This window comes from Pinus tabuliformis, chromosome 3_1, assembly GCF_031772625.1.
Source record: "Pinus tabuliformis cultivar Carrire ecotype Pingquan chromosome 3_1, CPIR1, whole genome shotgun sequence".
Classification (NCBI taxonomy): Eukaryota; Viridiplantae; Streptophyta; class Pinopsida; order Pinales; family Pinaceae; genus Pinus; species Pinus tabuliformis.
Window position 1 is genome coordinate 232,619,090 of NC_142301.1, and position 21,042 is coordinate 232,640,131.

The 21,042-nt window shown below is 37.6% G+C and overlaps 1 protein-coding gene across 4 annotated transcripts in view; it reads left to right on the forward strand.

Moving 5' to 3' along the window:
• Positions 1-2,917, forward strand: part of LOC149186655 (uncharacterized) — a 158,196-nt gene extending 155,279 nt beyond the window's left edge. Inside the window, exons 11-15 of one of the 4 annotated variants that reach the window (XM_089411080.1) lie at positions 85-144; positions 267-1,182; positions 1,533-1,756; positions 1,935-2,007; positions 2,111-2,917. In XM_089411080.1, coding sequence (XP_089267206.1) covers positions 85-144; positions 267-1,182; positions 1,533-1,756; positions 1,935-2,007; positions 2,111-2,223 — 1,386 coding nt within the window. In that variant the 3' untranslated portion in view covers positions 2,224-2,917. Of the gene's footprint in view, positions 1-84; positions 145-266; positions 1,196-1,532; positions 1,757-1,934; positions 2,008-2,110 lie in introns of those variants that run through there. The other 3 variants (XM_089411079.1, XM_089411078.1, XM_089411081.1) reach the window with 3 other exon arrangements.
• Positions 2,918-21,042: the final 18,125 nt, after the last annotated feature.

Consider the following 21,042-nt stretch of genomic DNA (forward strand, 5'->3'; position numbering starts at 1 on the left):
ATTTCTTGCATATTCTCATCATACCAATGATATTTCTTTGCAAAACTTTTAGTCTGAGTTTATTGACTTTTGTAATCAACGCAGGTTTATTTGGGCACTAGAAAGGAAAAATCTCAATGTGGTCAAACATGTACACTGTCTAAGGTATGAACCTTTTGACGCTTTACTCATTGGCCATAGCATTCCATTATATTTCTAGCATGAATCTTTTTTTAGTTGAACGTTGCAGATTTGGAACAGTATTTTATCTTGAACTTCAATTGCAGGAGTCAGTAGAACTGGCAGCATCTAAAAATGCACCCGTCTTGCAAGCTTCACAAGTTAATGTTCAAAGCTCACCTATAACTGAAGTGACTTACGGACAAACTGTTAGGAATCACAGAAATATAGAAAAATCAATCTCTTGTCAGGATAAGGCCAGCAACATACATTCTATATTCCTGAAATTGGACCGATCAGGTTTCTTACTAGCATCTGAAAAGACTGATTTATACCCATACGCTTTAGATCATCGTGCATCATCCCATTCATTATCATCGTTATCCCTTAGCACAGATGGTTCAGCTTCAGCATTGATTGGTGAAGTTTCAAGCAAGACATATGTAAAAGAGGAAAGAGAACAACTATTGGACTCATCAAATCAAACTGCAACAAACATAACAGAGGAAAACAAGAAAGTCATTGATGCAGAAAATCAGAATGCATCTGAAAATGCCAGAAGCGAGGACAATGTAATGAATGGAAGCAAGCAAGTAATGGACTCAGTGGATCAGGCTGTATTTGAGTATGCAACAAATGGAGCCAATGTAACAGATGAAAACAACAGAATAATAGACTCAGCATGTTGGGCTTCTTTTCAGAAAGTGACATTTCAAACCAGTATAATGGAAAAACGAGAGCAGGCACTGGATTTGGCAAATCATATTGCATCTTTGGATGCAAAAAATGAGACAAATGTAATAGAAGCAAATCAACAGGCAGTGGACTCTGTGGATCAAAATGGATCAAACATGAAAATTTTAACAGAGGAAAACAAGGAAATACGGGATTCAGTTGATCAGATTGGAGTTCATAATGTAACAAAACATAGCAATTTAAGAGAGGAAAATGAACAAGCACTTGATTCAGTATCTTTAACTGCCTTTTGCAATGAATCAAAACATCCCAGATTTATGAAACATGGTAATAATGACAAGTATGTATGAGCTTCTTGGATCATGATCTTTTCTTGATCTTGGAAATTCTACCTATTAGTAATCTGCATTTACACAGCCTTACCAAACAAGTAATCGGTTCATCATCTAACAGTTAAAACAATTCTTTGCTTCAAACGTAATTTTTCTGATATGGCATGTAGAAGATGCTTCCATTGTTTGTCCTTAAGAAAGTGCCCTCTTCCAGTTGGCATCCATAAGATATGATACGTTTGACTGTTACTATATATATCATGTTACTGCTTGCACTTTGATTGATCTCTTAATACATGGGCACTTTAATTTTTCAGAGTGTAAAATATAGCACGTGATATGCAGGGATATTCCCAGATAACATTCAGGAAAGGGTGGTTACGTCACTTGTTTGTACACATTCGACTTCATTACCTGGTGAAGTGAAAATACAGTGCCCCACTGAAATGGATAACAGCTCCACTGCTGAGAAGGAATTTAACCGCAATTTCAATGATACTGAAACCAACATTATTGAACCATTGGGATATGTACATGAGGATTGTGATGATAATTTGTCAACATCTAAAGTAAGCCCATTACTAATTGCACCTCTAATGGTCCTTCATATCGTAACTCAACTAACTTGCTGGATTCTGCAGAACATAAATTTGAGGAAGTTCAAACAGTGATGTTCACTATTGCTTGCAACACACTCAGTGATATAGCCACCACCGATTCACAAACCTGATTGTGTTTTTCATACAGGTCAAATGTGTTAAATGTGAGCAGCGATTTTCTGATACCCATTTGAACTTGGAGGGAAAAGGTTTAGATGAAGGTTTGCATTTTATTTACACATGTGATGTATCTGAAACTGATATTGTTCATTTGTGAAAGTGACACCGAATTTGATAAATATATTTTATTTGTTGGTGATGCAGTAGCTTTGACAAATTTTAGCTATACATGTCAGAACTGCAAAAATGAGCATGGCAAGAAGCGGAGAAAGCTTGGATTCCTCACACCAGAGTTGGTACCCAAAAGATATTGTTGAAAAACACAATAAGAATTTGACCAAATTGAAACGAGGGTATTTTTTAAGGATTCAAATACCTTAGTGTAGTATATTAGGTGATAATTTTTGTTTAAAAAACCATACGTATGGAGATGTAGGTGAAAAAAATACAATTTAATATTAAAAATTGTAAATTTTGGCAAATATTACCAGTCTAAGCATATTATATTTTTGACATACAAGTGAATTTATAAAGAAAAAATGGTCAATTGAAAAAAAATATCATTTTTTGATTAAAAAAAGGGCTGAAGTTGACCATTGGTGAAAATTCGCCACTAAAATATACCATAAATCCAGCTCAGACTGTTAGACATGAAGTCTGTAGAATCCACATGAGTGGAAAAGTTGGTATGTACCCAAGTACAGAAGGCGTAGAAGATCTTTTTCAAGTACAAGATCCGACTGAAAATGCTATCCAGTAATCCATCATATAATCAATTTTAAGAAACCATGTTTTTTATTGGGTAGAAAATTCGATTATTGTTTGTGTTCTTATGTCACTATTCTATTTGCAGTCAGACTGCAAGGAAAGCACGTATTTTTGCATGGTTTTTAATCGTGCTAGTGTTGAATGCCCGTTTCCTTTGATAATGAACTGCAAAATTCCACTATTTTCAGGACTACAGTTATTGAATTTCTAAATTGTCTAGCATTATGTAAAATTGCACGGTCCTGAATTATTTACAATTAGTAAGATGTAATTTCTGCCTTGCCTACTAGAATCATTGAACAGTTGAACCAACAAATAACTCAATGGAGTTATTAAGAAATATTGACCATATAATTTTACAGGGACATTCATATTGATTTAGTATTTTAACAATTTTGATTATTTTCGCTGCCAAAATGTGTGTATGATATGAATCGTAAGACGTATTAGTTCATATTTAATTATGATGTAAGGCATTCCCTTCTGAAAACAACTCCCCTCTCAGGTTATTTGTACATTCATGTGCCCTTGATTTAGGTGTTAGACAATTAAAATAGTTTGATCCATCTGATTAATTCGACAAGTATTAAATTAGTTACACGTTTAGTTACAAATTATAAGACTCGCAGCAGGCTGACCTTGCCCTTGCTCTGCACTACCGATCATGTGGAACACTTCTACCACACTAGCGATGCAAAACTGGGAAAGAAGCCACAACGCGGAGATGAGGACGATGGATGATGCCTGCTCCGCCAGTCCATGGCTTAGGGCACTGTTCCTTCTCTTCACTTCGACTAAACCGGCCACGAGCATAGATAATGTTGAAAAGGCGAATTCGATCCATTCTCTAAAGCATGGTGATCACCTTGTTATGTGTCGAGCGATGGCACCACTACCCTCTCGTAAAATGGCAGCGATGTGATGAGAGTCAGCAGGGAGAAGCGGAGAACGATCTTGCAGGTATTTGGAAGTCGTTGGACTGAGCCTCTGGTCCATGGTCTAGGCCTGCAAAATGGCGAACGTGTTTTTTTGCACGCCCGTGACTTGATTGGCGATTCCACAGGAGAATATGGTCATTGTTGTCATAATAGTTTTGAGCCCCTTGATGTGCTTGATGGAACAAGCTCTCCAGCGACTGACGGGAGAGTCTTAGATAAGCCCTCAATTAAAGTCTTGCTTGTATCGAAGATCATGCACCTCTCTGTTTTTCACTACATCATCAAGGATTGTAGTTTCTTAATGGATAAGAAACCCTGCAGTCAACATGGAAACCGAATGGTTCGCTCTGGTTTAATGCTCTTTATATTTTTTTGCAAGCTGCACTTTTTTCTTAAAAGTTTAATGGTGGGTGATAAATTACTTCTTTCAAGCCTATAATTCATTCATGGTGTAATGACGAACCTAATCTAACACTTTGTTGGCTAGGGACATTTGCAATTTTATTATGAGTTACCTTTGGGAACAATAGAGTTTTTCCTTGAGTTAAATGGCATAAACATTGTGGGTTTTCTCCAAAACATAATTGAGATACATGGTTGACTACATTTTCACTGCTCATGATTTTTCACCCAATAAAGGGCACTATCAAAGGTATATTGTGCACAAATAATTTGAAACAATCATGGTAAATGTTCTCACAAAAGTAGTATAATTGACTGGTCATTTCTTTTGTTTGGTGACTAAACATTTGGGTTATCAATCATGGATTTATTTATCTTGCAACACTAATATACAAAGTCTTAACATTGAAAATTGTTTTGTTACCTTCGCAACATATACATTTGTGAATCTAATTCAGTGCATACTTCGTTTTTTTTTCTTCAGTATATTTATGAGCTGTCAAGGCCCCTAAGAAGGCAATCTGAAAGGTTAATGGTCTAATCACTCAACACTAACTTGCTAAACTCACATAAGAGCTTGAACTTTGGTAAAAAATCATTTGGGTAAAAATCTGATAATTATTTTCATTGTTGAAGAATTCATAAGTTTAACATCAAGCTTCATTTTGGACACCTATTTGGTCAAGTATTTCATGATATTTCTTTCCCAAGTCTCTCATTTCTTTCTTTTGAAAAGGGTCATTCTCAATACTCTTTTGAATTTTCATGTGTTGAATGGGATGATGCTCAAATATGAATGCAAACTTGTAACAAATTTCATGGTCAATGGTCATTTCAATTTCAGAACTAATATTTATTTGGCACTTTTCCAACATCTTAAGAATTAGCATTTACTTTTGGGGAATTCTTTATCGCATTTCTTAAATTCATAATGCTAAAAATTTGGTATTGTTCAGTATTAACATTTAACTCCATTTCAACTCTTTCCCTTGTGACATTCACCTTTCACAAGCTACCTGTAAGAATATTGGGTTTTGAATCACCTCATGATTTGCTCACTTTTTTACTTCAACCTGCCCAAATTGGGCAACTTGCACTGGCATTGTTGACCTTCTTGTGACCCTTGAGCCATAGGGAGTTTTCTTACACATACACATGACCCTTGAACCATAGGCAGTTTTCTTACACATACACAATTGGAGATTCCATCCTCAAAATGAGTTAATTGATTATGTGAGGTTTCCCTGAGTTACTTTTCCGCTTATACCAATGATTAAGTTTAGGTTGATACAAAGATTCTCGTTGGTTAAATTTTTCTTAATCTAAAGAGTTTAACAAATCACCAAAATGGCAGTAGGTGATTTGCTTTATAGTACAGTTAGGTTCTCCCCGAACAAGGTTAGGACTTTTCCTTGTACATAGAGATTGAGAGATAACATACAATATACCGCACGAAACAATGAATGTTGCAATTCCCTAACCAACACTTGCAATATTTTGTAAATTAGCACCATAAGGGCACCCAAGAATGGACTACTCTCAATGAGAATTGTCTAACAGTGTAGCTTTAGAATGATTGTCATGATAACTTTTAGGCAGATCCATCATCTGATTATTATCACCTGAATTTGTTGAATACCTTTGTGATTCTACCTTGAGCATGTGAACCATTCCCCATGCCCATTTCAGCGATTGCTCGTTCCTCATCCAGAACATAAACAAAATCTCCATGTGCATCTTCAAGTTCTGCAGCTTGATTCAATCTTGTCTTCACTTCCTTAGATGCCTTTATTTTAGGGGTTAAACTTGAATTTACACCCCAATCACTGGAGTTGATTGGCTTAGCAGGCAATAATAAGGGGTTTAGATTAGGATGTTCTCGTTTTATATTAACCATCTAATGATTTTTAAGCATGTTAAATAAATCATAATATAAATTTGGTTTGTACTGCATCTTTCGCTTTTAGATTATGCATACCTTTTACTGAGAGATGTAGTTTATATTTTATCTCTGCAACTGCTCTTGTTAGTGGACAAAGACTACAAAAATATGTTTACCATAAGATCTCGAATGAATTCCAAGAGGACCTTATTGTGTTGTTTACATGCATACTTTTGTACAGAGGGGTGAAAACTACCCTAGGATGTCTACATTGCGGTTGATCTATGAAGAATTTCCTCTGGCTTTTAAAGAAAGGCTTCAAGTCGTGTATTTCCTACATCTAGGGATTCAGTCAAGATTGTTTTTTGTAATCGTTGGTTGGTTCTTCTTGAGTGCAGTGTAAGTATTAAGTTGAGTTTGCATTTTGATTCAGATAATTTATTAGGACTAATTGTATATAAATTGTTCTCAAGGCAAGTTCTATATCTGTGCTCCTAACCCCTTATTCTTGTGCAGTATCATCTAATATTCAACAATGGACAAAATACAACACAAGCTCTCCATATTCACAAATTTGTAGCCAAATGATCAACCTAAATGTGTAATGTCCCCATTTTCATTCTTCTTCATAGTACAGTCAGGGTTGATTTCCAGGGTAGAGGATGGGCCAGGTCAGTGGAGCAGGTTTATGTCATTAGGGGTTCCAATGGAGTTTTGAGGAGTTTTCATGAGCTCCATTGGCATTCGCTTGGCATATTTATCATCATGAGCAGTTTCACACATCTTGTTTTTGGTTTCGTGAGTTTCTGATAATTCTTGTAAAACGGGGTTATTATTGGCATAACTTAATTAATTATGCTCGATGTGGCATTCCAGGGAGATTAATCAATGGAACGCCTCAGCATAATAGCTCGTTGGAACCAGAACGAGAAAATCTACAAGATAGGATGTTGAGAAGTGACTTCCAGGGGCAGAAGAGAATATGGTGGGTGATTTACCATTTTCCTTAGTTAAAAATGACTTTAATTAAAGAAAAATAATTAATTAGAGTAAAAATGGCCAAAAGTGACTTCAGTAAAATAAAATAAAATAAAAGGGTTACTTAAGATAAAGTCAATGGAGGAGCTTCTAGAATAATAATAAAATAATAAAATAAGATGCTTCTAGAGGCTTGGAGATCTATCCATCATATTTATAAAAAGACAAGGAGGTCATTTCAAGATATCTTGGATTTGATATTGTTTCTTATATGAGAGGTTGAAAACTCGATTCTCTACTCTGACGGGAACCCTTAGGTGATTCAGTGAGAGTGGGCAAGCACCCATCTCTTCCCTTGGTGAATCCATGCAGTGCTCATAGTGTGAAAATTCTTGAATCTAACACATCAGAAACCCCTACTGCAATTTCAAGTTTATTGTCTCCTACTTGTTATTTACATTAACAAGTTATTTAATTGCGTAAACATCAAAGTAAACACAAATGTAGCCTTCATAGATATATATATCATGCACTGAAGTAAATAGAAGCAATAACAGAAGGGACACTGTTATTTTTGGACAATCGTCCCCGGAAAAACCCAATGTGGGAAAATCGGTGCAACAAATATGAGGGTTTTATTATTAAGCATATTTCCTGAATACAGCTAGGGTGCCAGAAATGGCTCATCCAACAGAGAAATCCTTAGCAATAGTACCTCTATTCGGAGACAAATATTCCGACAAATGAACAATCAGATGATCAACCCCACAGTGACTCTGACTGTTCCTTGTGCTAGATAGTGAAAGTTGCTCCAAGCACTGCTCTGAAACTGCGTCACCCTTTCCCGGCTTATCTGCTCTCAGTCTGCCCCATATAATCTCACCAGCGCTACCTCTGAATCCCATCGTTAGCGTTACGACCCTCTGCACTGCCTACGTCAGCCTCTACGACCTTTTGTGTTCTCTACGTCAGCCCTACTAGGGCCTGTGTTGTCTCTCCGGTACTACATTGCCTCTCTGCTATGTATTCTTCAGCGTTGGATGAAAATGCCTTGTTGAACTGCAATTCGTTGCAACTTTGATCACTAACTCGATTTCCTCAGCAAACCTTGTCCCAGAAAATCGAATTATTGATCTCTCTTGGTGTATCTCCAATTGACTCTCAAGCCTCCTCTTATATATTTCATGTTGACAATTCAATGACTGAGATTAAATCCCTAATCAACGGGTAAGATTAAAACTGGCTTTATCCTCGTCACTCAGAACTTTTTCACCCATTTTATATTAATACACCTTAAGATTTTTATTTTCCTAAGTTTAGACTTAGGAACCCATTAAAAATATTAATTATTTTAATATTTCTTCATTTGGGTGGAATTTCTCCAAACGATTTCTGGGCCTTGGAGATCTCATGTGCTTTAGCCTCTCCACCAATTTTCATGGCTTGAGCACATCCAATGCTACCCAAAATCGACACACATGTTGTAGTGTATTGTTTTTCAGTTTGTTTTGGAGGCCGATTTGCAGCATTATTGTAGATCTATTTGAGGCCAACTTTTCATCTCAACTACATGGGTTGTATGTGTATGTAAAATCCCATCTTAGCTAATATAAAAAAGCTGAGAGTTTTCTTGTTCAGTGTGTTATTGATTGCAGTGCTCTGTTTGTCTTTAATTTTACATGGCAATCTTCTGTTAAATGCATGATTAGTTTTATGTGAAGTGCTTGTTCCAAATTTCTTCATTTGGGACATTACAAAATGCCAAAACATTTATCCTCTTTGTTTCTATTTTGGGGGCAAAATGGATACATATTTGGAACATATGTTTTCATCTCCAATGTATTGCTATCCTCATTCTTACCATCTGTATCTTCACATTGACACTATGTTCTACTTACTACAACTAGCATGTAGTCGCGAAGGCCTTCCACATACTATGGTACTGCTTATGAGAGTATATGAATATCCTTTGGTTGAGCATTAAGATTTGTTTCCCTTCCTCTCTCCTATATCATATTCTCTGTCAAATCAACATTTTGTATACCAACACTGCACCTTTTGATGGTTGTATATTTTGTTTTTCTGGAAAGTTTACAGCGGCATATGGATCTTCAAAGATGGATTTTGTGGATTTCAACCCTCGTTTCTTCTATGGGAGGTGTAATAAAAAGGTCATGGTATTCTTCTATGGACTCATTGGGTTTCCTTCGGGAAGTTATTTGTAGACACTGGAAGTCTATTGCATGATTTAGGTTCTATGAGCAACAAGTACGGATAATGCATTCTCTGTAGTGGTATTGCTGAAGTGCACATACAACACTTCCCTCAACTTAAGGGTCATCACAACCCATCAACTTCGCTACAATAAATTCAACATCCATGTACTTATCAAAGCCCAAAATTTGCTTAGAGGACACAAATTTAGAAGCACAATATACAAAGCTATCTCTACCATAGTTGAGATTGAAAACGAAAGTGATATAGCCAGGTGTGCCCCAGCGCTACCCTTTAAAGTTGGACACAGTTTGGATTTGCATAGATTGGAACCTAGACTACCCTTGATTACTGGAGGAATGAAGATTCCTCATGAAAAAGGTTGTGATGCTCACTTTGATGCTAATGTGTTGCTTCATTATGTTGTGGATGCAATCTTAGGAGAATTAGGTCTACCTACTTCTATTACTCTACCTACACTGTGAAGAGTATCTAGTAGAATTTTGCATGTCCCTGTATCTGGAGCGCATCCTTTAGATTCCAAATGATTAAAGACCTTTAGGGCTTCATTAATATTACCATACTTACAGAATGCACTTTTAAATGCACTATAAATGTCACTATCTGCAATGTAATCCTTGTCAAGTAATAAGCTAACGAGCATATATGCTTCATGCATTTGCTGCTTTAAACAAAAACCATTTATCAAGACACTGCAAGTATTGATATCAAATAAGAAATCTTCTTTTAGCATTGCATGCAAAAGATTTAATGCTTCCAACATTTGGCCTTTCTTAGATAAGCCCTCAATTAAAGTCTTGCTTGTATCAAAGATCATGCACCTCTCTATTTTTCACTACACCATCAAGGATTGTAGTTGCTTAATGGATAAGAAACCCTGCAGTCAGCATAGAAACCAAATGGTTTGCTTTGGTTTAATGCTCTTTACATTTTTTGCAAGCTACACGTTTCTCTTAAAAGTTTAATGGTGGATGATAAATTACTTCTTTCGAGCCTATAGTTCACTCATGGTGTAATGGCGAACCTAATCTAATACTTTGTTGGCTAGGGACATTTGCAATTTTATCATGAGTTACTTTTGAGAACAACATAGTTTTCCTTGAGTTAAATGGCATAAACATTGTGGATTTTCTCCAAAAATAACTGAGATACATGGTTGACTACATTTTCCATGCTCTCACGATTTTTCACCCAATAAGTGGCACTATCAAATGTATATTGTGCACAAATAATTTGAAACAATCATGGTAAATGCTCTCACAGAAGTAATATAATTGATTGGTCATTTATTTTGTTTGGTGACTAAACATTTGGGTTACCAATCATGGATTTATTTATCTTGCAACATTAATACACAGTCTTAACACTGAAAATTGATTAGTTACCTTCATGACATATACATTTGTGAATCTAATTCACTGCATACATTTTTTTTTCTCAGTATATTTATGAGTTGTCGAGGCCCCTAAGATGGCAAGTTGAAAGGTTAATGGTCTAATCACTCAACACTAACTTGCTAAACTCACAAATGAGCTTGAATTTTGGTAAAAATTCATTTGGGTAAAAATTTGATAATTATTTTCATTGTTGAAGAATTCCTAAGTTTAACATCAAGCTTCATTCTGGACACCTATTTGGTTAAGCATTTCATGATATTTCTTTCCCAAGTCTCTCATTTCTTTCTTTTGCAAAGGGTCGTTCTCAATACTCTTTTGAATTTCCATGTGTTGAATGGGATGATGCTTAAATATGAATGCAAACCTATAACAAATTTCAAGGTCAATAGTCATTCCAATTTCAAAACTACTATTTATTTGGCACGTTTCCAACATCTTAAGCATTAGCATTTACTTTTGGGGAATTCTTAATCACATTTCTTAAATTCACAATGCTAAATATTTGGTATTGTTTAGTATTAACATTTAACTCCATTTCAACTCTTCAGCTTGTAACGTTCACCTTTTACAAGCTACGTGTGAGAATATTGGATTTTGAAATGAAACTCAAAAAGTCAAGTTAAGGTCTACTCGCAATTTCTAGATTTGGTAGTAAAAGGAATAAACTTGGCTTAGAAGATTTGCTTGAAGGTCAGAAACAGAAGAAAGGAAGACCAAGCCCCCTTGTGAAGAGCTTCTTATGCTATATGTGCCCAATTTTTACTACACTCTCAAGGATATTGTATTTGAGGTTGCAAAGAATAAGAAGGATTAACTTGGTCCATTCACCGCTTGACACACATATTTGGCTTCTCTCCTTGGAGCTTGACGAATGTTTTAGGCACACTATTTGTTTACACTGCAATTTTCAAACATTAGGGGTTGCCTTTCAAGTACTCTGGGAAAAATATTTCATGGGAATAATTTATGGATTTCATGATGCAAAATTGATTACAGAGCAGGAAATTTGGGTTGCCACAAATCCTTATCAAAAAACTAGGCCTTTGATTATGTTAATGGAGGCGTGTATAAATGGAAATGTCTTTAGAGAATACTTGCACAAAAAATTGATCTGGAACTTATGAGGGTGAAGGGTTCAGTCTAGACAAGGCAATGAAAGACAAAGGTCCAGTCTAGGATGCAATTTTTAATGAAAGTAAGCTCTTGGATTGAGCACTTGGGAAGGAAGTTGTGCATGCCTCTGTTTTGAGTAGATTGTTTGATTGTATTACATTTAACATTAAGATTTCTTTTTTCATTCAAATTTGGCTATAGTTAGATCACCTAACATATCATGCTCTACCGACTTATGACGTTTCCTTTGCAGCATCTCGTGCAAATGTTAGTTTAATTCCTTGGAAGGCATATCGTTTAACACACAACTCGGAATAGCCCCAGTACAACGTTGTATATGTTTTGTTGGAATGCAATATCTTGTCTTGTGAGTTTATTTGGAGAGGGATCATGAGGGATCATGAGAATTTGCAACATGATTGTCTCTAGAAAATGTGAAATATATACTCAACGATGATACAAATTTGAGGTAACACAATTAATCGCTCGTAATGTTTATATTGTATTAAAAAGTTGGAAAAAAATGATTATTCTCTATAGTTGATGATTGTTAAATCTTTAAGTTATCTTTTTAATATGTAAGATATATTTTCTTCTCAATTTCAACGGTACAAATGTGTGTTATGATTCATGGTTTTAATTTTATAAAGAGGAGAATTTATCATAATGGTTACTTAAAAGGAAAATGTGTTATAATATGATAATTTTATTGATTATTTAAATTTTACAACAAAAAGAGTAGCATAATATATTATTGTGTGGAGAGGTGCATTCTACGACCCAGTATGACCCCGATGTTTACGCCGAGAGGCGCATTCTACAGCCCAGTGTGACCTTGATGTGTAAGTATGTTCATACTCAAGGTTAAATTTTAGCTACTGTCGTCCAACATAAAAATAAAAAATTAGAAATCCAAATAATGTTTATTTTCGTCTCTTCAATAAATAATAATAATGAAAAAAAATGTTGGCCAGAAAAAAAAATGTGTTGGGTTGTGTTATATTCTTTCCACGACTAGCCCACGTAGTTAATCGGGGGGTTAGAGGGGCGGGGGGACGAAGCCCCTCTTCGTTGCACCGATTGTGTAGCAGGGGGACGAGTCATAGGGGGTTCGATACGTACCCGTAACCCCATTTTACCCTATGTTAGGATGGGCGGACCCACCTATGGTTTTGTGCATGATTTTCGCACATGTTTTTGGATGCGATGGTTTTTCGGTCCATGGTATTGGACGTGATGGTTTTCGGTCCATGGTATTGGATGCTTCGGCATGTATAAATATGTATTATAACATTGAAAGGAACATAATGAAAATTCAAGCTGGTAGTCCCGGTTTTGAGATCCAGGGAAAAGTCTCTGTGTATATGTGTTTTATGTGTTATGCTCTCGCATTGTTTATTTTCTTTGGTTTAGAATTTGTATGCAAGTAATTTTTGTACGGGGTTAAAACCTACATTTGGTATCAGAGCAATTTTGGCTTCAAGGGGATGCCTTTGTTGCTGAGGGGTTTCACTCGAGCCTGTGGTAGACCTTGTTTAGTGGGAGATCTGCGAGATCGATTCTGGTGGTGAAAGAAGATGGCCAGTAGTGGAAAGATAGAGATCGAGAAATTTAATGGTCAGAGTTTTGAGTTGTCGAAACTCAAGATGGAGAATCTGTTGGTGGATAAAGATCAATGGATCGCGGTAAATCCAGGTACTAAACCAACGGGAGTGTCCGATGAAGAATTAAAGAAGTTGGATCGGAAGGCAAAGAGCACAATATGATTGTGTGTCTCAGATTCAGTATTGTTGAATGTATCATGGGAAGCTACGGCGAAGGCTTTGTGGAACAAGTTAGGGACTTTGTACCAATCTAAGTCTCTAGTGAATAAATTGTTCCTGCAGAAAAATCTGTATAACCTGAGGATGAAAGATGGAGACTTGGTGACAGAGCATCTAAACGCATTTAATATTGTGGTAAGTCACTTAGCATCTGTTGATATTAAAATTTCAAATGAAGATAAGTGCATTAGTTTGTTGTGTTCTTTACCAGATTCGTGGGATAGTCTAGTTATTGCAATAGGTAGCAATGCAATTGCCTTGCATTTTGATGAAATAGTCTCATCCTTGCTGACGGAGGAGATAAGACGGAAAAATATGGAGAGCCAGAATGGTGATGCCTTGTCTGTACAAGGACGGTCCCAGAATAGAAACAAAAATAAGTCATCGAGTGGGAGATCTAAGTCTAGAGGGAGTTCTAAATCTCCAGGAAAACCTGTAAAGGTGGTGTGCTAGAAATGCGGAAAGGAAGGGCACTACAAAAGGGACTGTAAATCTAAATCTCCTGATAAAGGAAAGGGATCTGATGATGCTCCTACAGAGGCGAAAACCACCTCAGATGAAGGTGGGGATGTGTACTTGGCTTCTTCAAGTACACATGCAGATCATGAGGCATGGTTGATTGACTCAGGTGCATCCTTTGACTTCACTTCTCATAGAGAGTGGTTCTGCGAGTATGAGAAATACGATGGTGGTGATGTCTTCTTAGGGGATGATAGGAAGGCTAGAATCATTGATCGTGGAAAAGTAAAGTTGAAGTTGCAAGGTGGAAGGGTTAGAACACTTTTGGGTGTTTTGCATATTCTTGCATTGGCCAGAAATCTGATTTCTGTAAGCAAGCTGGATGATGCAGGTGTAAAAACAATGTTTGAGAAGGATATCTGCAAAATGGTTCGAGGAGCACTGGTATTGATGCGAGGAGTTCGAATTGGAACTCTGTACAAGCTGCAAGGTAGCACTGTTATTGATGGATGCAACAGTTCTGTGGTTCCTAAAAGTGGAGCAGAAAGAGAAGACCATGTTGTGGTATCAAAGGCTTGGACATATTGGAGAGAAGGGCCTTCGAATACTTCATGGTAAAGGTATGGTAGAAGGTATGAGTAATAGCTCTCTGGATTTTGATTTCTGTGAAAATTGTGTATATGGGAAGCAGAATTGGGCGAGTTTCCCCTCTGGTAGTAAGAGGGCGAAACAGATATTAGAACTTGTGCACAGTGATGTGTTTGGACCTGTGAAGGTTCCATCACTTGGTAAGTCTGTGTACTATGTATCATTTATAGATGACTTCTCAAATAATACATGGATATATTTCCTTAAGAAGAAATCTGAAGCCTTTGACAGGTTTAAAGAATTTAAGGCTCTCGTGGAAAATCAGATAGAGAAGAAGATAAAGGTGCCGAGGACAGATAATGGTGGAGAGTTTTGTAGCAAGGAATTTTAAGAATTCTATAAGAAGTGTGGTATAGCACGACAGAAGACTACTCCATATACACCTCAACAAAATGGAGTTGCAAAAAGAATGGATAAGACGTTGATGGAAAGGGCAAGAAGCATGCTCAGTGGTGCCGGGTTAGGACAGAAATTTTGGGTAGAGGCGGTGGATACTGCATGTTACCTGGTCAACAGGTCACCTTCATCAGCTTTGGAGGATAAGACTCCATAAGAGGTATGGACTGGTAATAAACCCTCTCTTTCACATCTAAGGGTATTTGGATGTGATGCATATGTACATGTTCCAAAGGAGAAACGAACCAAGTTGGATAGTAAATCTGAAAAGTGCATCTTTATTGGGTATAAGGATGGTTTAAAGGGTTATAAGCTTTGGAACCCAGTCACACAGAAGGTTGTGTACAACCGAGATGTGGTGTTCAAAGAGGTAAAAGATGTTATTAAACATGAAGTCCAACCAAAGGAATCTGAGAAGATAGAGTTTGAGCTTAAGGAGGAAGAATCAGACTCTATAGCAGACAAGGAATCAGAAGATGAAGAGCCACGAACTCTGGGTGTGAGAATAATAGCTTGAGAAAGGAGGCAGCCAGAAAGGTATAGTCCATCTTCTTTCTGTTCAAATTTTACTTTATCTATTGCTGACGATGATCCCAAAACTGTGAAGGAAGCAGTAGATTCAAAGGATGGCAAACTCTGGAAAGAGGCCATGGTTGATGAAATGGCATCTTTGCACAAAAATGAGGCTTGGGATCTGGTGGAGTTGCCGGCTGGAAGGAAACCCATTGGCAGCAAATGGGTGTCCAAGAAGAAGACAAATGTAGAAGGAAAGGTGGAGAAATACAAAGCTCGGTTGGTAGCAAAAGGTTATTCCCAGGTGCCGGGAATTGATTTTAGTGATATTTTTCTCCTGTTGCCAAGGTAACTTCTATTAGATTACTTTTATCTGTCGCTGCTGCTTTTGATTTTGAGGTAGAACAGATGGATGTGAAGACAACATTTCTTCACGGGGATCTGGAAGAGGAAATCTACATGAAGCCTGAAGGCTTTGCAGTGAAGGGTAAGAAAGAACTGGTATGCAAGTTAAAGAAGTCTCTGTATGGGTTAAAACAGTAACCAAGGATGTGGTATCAGAAATTTGATACATTTATACGGGGACTTGGCTTCACCAGAAGCAAAGCAGATCACTGTGTGTATTTTAAATTAATTGGTGACTGTGTTATTTATCTGGTCTTGTATGTGGAAGATATGTTGCTGGTTGGAAATGACAAAGAAATTATCCAGGATTTGAAGACCCAATTGTCCTCCAAATTCGACATGAAAGATCTTGGTGCTGCAAACTATATTTTGGGCATGGAAATTAAAAGAGATCGGGCAAAGAGGAAGCTCTGGTGAAAGAGGAAGTATGTCGAGACAATACTGCAGAGGTTTAATATGCAGGATAGTAAACCGGTGAAGGTTCCTATTCCTGTAGGTGTGAGGTTATCTGCTGAACAATGTCCCAATACACAAGAAGAGGAAGAGGACATGTCCCGTGTTCCATATGCAAGTGCAGTCGGTAGCCTAATGTATGCAATGGTCTGTACTAGACCAGCGATTGCACATGCAGTGGGAGTATTGAGCAAGTTTATGTCAAAACTAGGGAAGGAGCATTAGACAACAGTGAACCGGGTTTTCAGGTATTTGTGTGGCATTAGTGATTATGGTTTGTGCTACCAAGGAAGACTAGGATTGGACAAAATGTTGGATATTCATGGCTTTGTTGATGGAGACTGGGCTGGAAATCTGGATCAGAGAATATCTACAAGTGGATATGTGTTTAACCTATTTGGAGGTGCAGTCAGTTGGATGAGTAAGAAACAATCTGTAGTGGCACTATCAACTACAGAGGCAAAATACATGGCAACCACTCATGCAAGTAAGGAAACAGTTTGGTTGCAGAGATTGTGTTCAAGTATGGGGTTAGTACAGGGAGCTATAAGGATAGACTGTGAGAGCCAAAGTGCAATTTTCTTGGCAAAAAACCCCGCATATCATTCAAAGACAAAGCACATTGATTTTCAGTATCACTTTGTGAGGGATATGATAGAAGACAAAAAGGTGTTGTTGGTAAAGGTGGACACTTTGAAGAATACTATAAATGCATTGACAAAATCTGTGAGCTCTGATAAGTTCTCTTGGTGTAGAGAGACAATTGGCATTTCAGGGCTAGAAAAATGACTAAGCTCTCTTGTGGCCCCCTGTGGAAAGAAAACAACAAGTGGGAGAATGTTGGGTTGTGTTATATTCTTTCCACGACTAGTCCACGTAGTTAATCGAGGGGTTAGAGGGGGGGGGCAGAGCCCCCCTTCGTTGCGCCGATTGTGTAGGGGGGGGCCACAGGGAGTTTGAGATGTGCCTGTAACCCTACTTTATGGGGTTCAGGGCAACGCCCCAAAAATTTTGGTTTTTGACCCTATGTTAGGATGGGCAGACCCACCTATGGTTTTGTGCATGATTTTCGCACATGTTTTTGGACACGATGGTTTTTCGGTTCATAGTATTGGACGCGATGGTTTTCGGTCCATAGTATTGGATGCTTCGGCATGTATAAATATGTATTATAACATTGAAAGGAGCATAATGAAAAATCAAGCTGGTAGTCCCAGTTTTGGGATCCAGGGGAAAATCTCTGTGTATATGTGTTATGCTCTCACATTGTTTATTTTCTGTGTTTTAGAAGTCGTATGCAGGTAATTTCTGTACGGGGTTAAAACCTACAAAATGAAAATAACCCGGCAAGGATAGGGACAAGAAGAAAGACTACGAACTCGAGGAAGCTACTGAGCTCAGTGGATCGGTTGCTAAAGCTTTCTTTATGCATGATGCTTATGCATGCTAACCTTGAAGGTTGAAGGAAAGTGATTTAGTCCGTACTAGCCAACTGCTCACTTTGACGAAAGTGGTTAGGTCAATACTACTAATGGGTCATTCAAATATATGTTCCGGTGTCCCCACTCGAGTCTGTCTCCTCGCCTGAGCCTACCTTATTCTACCTTACCAGAGCCTGTCTGATTAGAGTCTACCTCACCTAGGTTTGCCTGGTTCTGTCTCGTCAATAGAAGATTGAAAGTGTTTTGAGCAAGCAGAGGGTGGGTTGTAAGATCAAGTCGGGAGAAAAAACTACAATACAATTATCTCATGTGTTTAAATAAAAAAATTACAATACAATCATCTCATGGGTTCAATAGTTCTTTTATCATATAAGTTGAATTTGAATGGATCATAAATTTAACTTCAACAAAAACATTTACAACATTAAAATTCCAAATTGGGTAAAATTTTAAACATCTTTACTCTTTACTAAAGCCACTACCATTAGTTAAATCAAAGTAAAAAGGTTAATTCAACACAAAGCATTCAAAATCTTTCTCTAAAACCTTTTAATATTTATTTTAATTAATTATTTGTAAAATGAATCTCTAAAAAGAAAACCATATCCTAGGGATATATTAAAATCTCTATACACAAATATTTCCACCTCAAAGTTGTAATATTTGAAAATACTCATTTGATGTAGTTTTGTTATAAATTTGGTTATCATGCCGTGTAAAAAACATCATTAAATTTAATACTAATATTGAGAGATTAATATTCATATTAATATTATTATTCAACTTAATAATTTTTAATCAATACAATATTATTTTTTTTATATTATAATATATCATCATCTATATTAACTCTAGATATATGTGGGAGATAAGAACAAATACATAGAGTGATAGAGGTGGAGAGATAGAGGGAGTGAGAAAGGAGAGAGGGAGGGATAGAGAGATGGAGTTGGAAGGAGAGACAAGGAGGGAAGAAGAAAGGCATAGAGAGAAAAAAGTGGAGAGAGAGAGGGAGTGACAAGGAAGATATGAGAGAGTGTTTGTGCTTGGGGGTGAGATAGAGAGACAAAGAAGGAGAGATTGAGAGAAGGGTTGTGGGAGGGGGGTAGATAGTGACAAAGTTGGAGGGCGAAGAGAGAGAGAGAGAGGTGGGAGAGAAAGGGAAAGAGAAAGTGAGGACGTGAGAGGAAGGTAGGAAGAAAGACACATAGAGAGAAAGGTGGCGAGAGTGATAAGGGAGATGGAGAGAGAGGGAGACATGAGAGTAGGAGGGAAGAAAGAGAATGAGGGAGAGGAAGATAGATAGATATGGAGAAAGAGTGTGTATGTCTTGGGGGTGATATAGAAAGATAAAAGAGAGACAGAGGGAGATAGAGATGTAAATGGAAGGTGAAGAGAGAGATAGAGAAAGGGATAAATAGATAAATATGGAGAGAGAGAGAGTATGTGTGTTGGGGGGGTGAGATAGAGAGATGGAGGGGGGGAGAGGGAAGAATATTTCTTGCACTAGATGCATTGATTTCAATGTATATGGTGATTTCTAATCCTATTTGATTGCTTGCACTGAAGGAGATAAACTAAATTAGAGGGCAGAGGAGGAATGAAGAGAGAGAGAGAGAGAGAGAGAGAGAGGAGAGAAGGCTAAGAGAGAGAGGGAGACACAAAGATGGAGGGGGAGAGAGGAGGAGAGAGGGAGGGAGAAAGTGACAGAGTTGGAGGGCAAAGAGAGAGAGAGAGAGAGAGAGAGAGAGAGAGAGAGAGAGAGAGAGGGGGGTAGAGAAAGGGATAGAGAGGAAGGACGAGAGAGATGATGAGAGAGGGAGGGACAAATAGATGGTGTTGAAAGGGGAGAGAGGGAGGGACAAATAGATGGTGTTGGAAGGGGAGAGAGGGAGGGAAGAATAAATACATAGAGAGAGAGAGTGGAGAGAGAGAGGGAGGGAAGAATAAATACATAGAGAGAGAAGTGGAGAGAGAGAGGGAGGGAAGAATAAATACATAGAGAGAGAGAAGTGGAGAGAGAGAGAGAGGGGAGTAACATGGGAGAGATGGAGACAGTGTGTGTATGTTTGGGGGTGAGATAGAGAGGCAAAGGAGGAGAGATGGAGGAAGATATAGATATAGATGGAAGGGGGAGAGGGAAGAATATTTCTTGCACTAGATGCAATGGTTTTAACATACTTGGTGATTTCTAATCTTATTTCATTGCTTGCACTATGTGATCTTGAGTTGACAGATATCATTCATGCCTTGAAGATGTGGAGGAATTATCTTCTTGGCAAGAGTTTTATTCTAATGAGTGATCACAGTGGACTGAGGTACTTGTTTGACCAATCCAATTTGAATTCCAGGCAAGCTAGATGGTTGGCTACTCTTAGTGAGTTTGACCTTGAGATCAGATATATTGAGGGAAATGAGAGCAGGGTTGCAGATGCTCTTAGTAGAAGAGTGCAGGTAAATCACATTTCAGTTGTGAGCTCTTATGGGATAGATTTACAGGAGAAGATTTTGCAAGCAAGCAACATGATGACAAGTACCAGTAGTTGAGGCAAGGGTTACATCAACAGGGTGAAGGTGATAGGGATGAGGAGTATCACCTCATGGAAGATGGCTTGGTCAGATTCATGAATAGGATTTGTGTCAGATAACAGTGAGCTCAAGAAGCTTATCTTGAGGGAGTTTCATGTCAATTCATATTTAGGTCACCCACAAGATCAGAAGACATTAACAACAGTTAAAAAGTTCTATCATTGGACGATCTTGAAGAAAGAGGTGGTTGAGTTTGTCGCTATATGTATGGAATGTCAGCAGGTGAAAGTTGAGTGTAAACACCCAGTTGGTTTATTACATCCTATTTTCATTCCATAGTGGAAATGGGAGGACATTTCCATGGACTTCATTACAAGTTTGTCGAGGACATTGAGACATCATGATTTCATCATGGTTGTTGTTGACAAGTTAAGTAAGGTAGCTCACTTTAGTGCAGCTAAGTATACTAATTGAGCTAGTGAGGTAGCTCAGATTTTCATCAGGGAGATACTGAGGTTGCATGGTGTTCCTAACAAGATCATATCAGATAGAGATATCAAGTTCACTTCTAGGTTTTAGGAGTTGTTTGCAGGCTTGGGGACAGAGTTGTCTTTCAATACAACTTATCTTTCATAGACAGATGGATAGACGGAGAGTGTTAATGGGATTCTTGATGATATGTAACTTGAGGATGTATGATATGCATTACAAATGGAAGTGGGAGTATATTCCACTTGTAGAGTTTGCATATAATA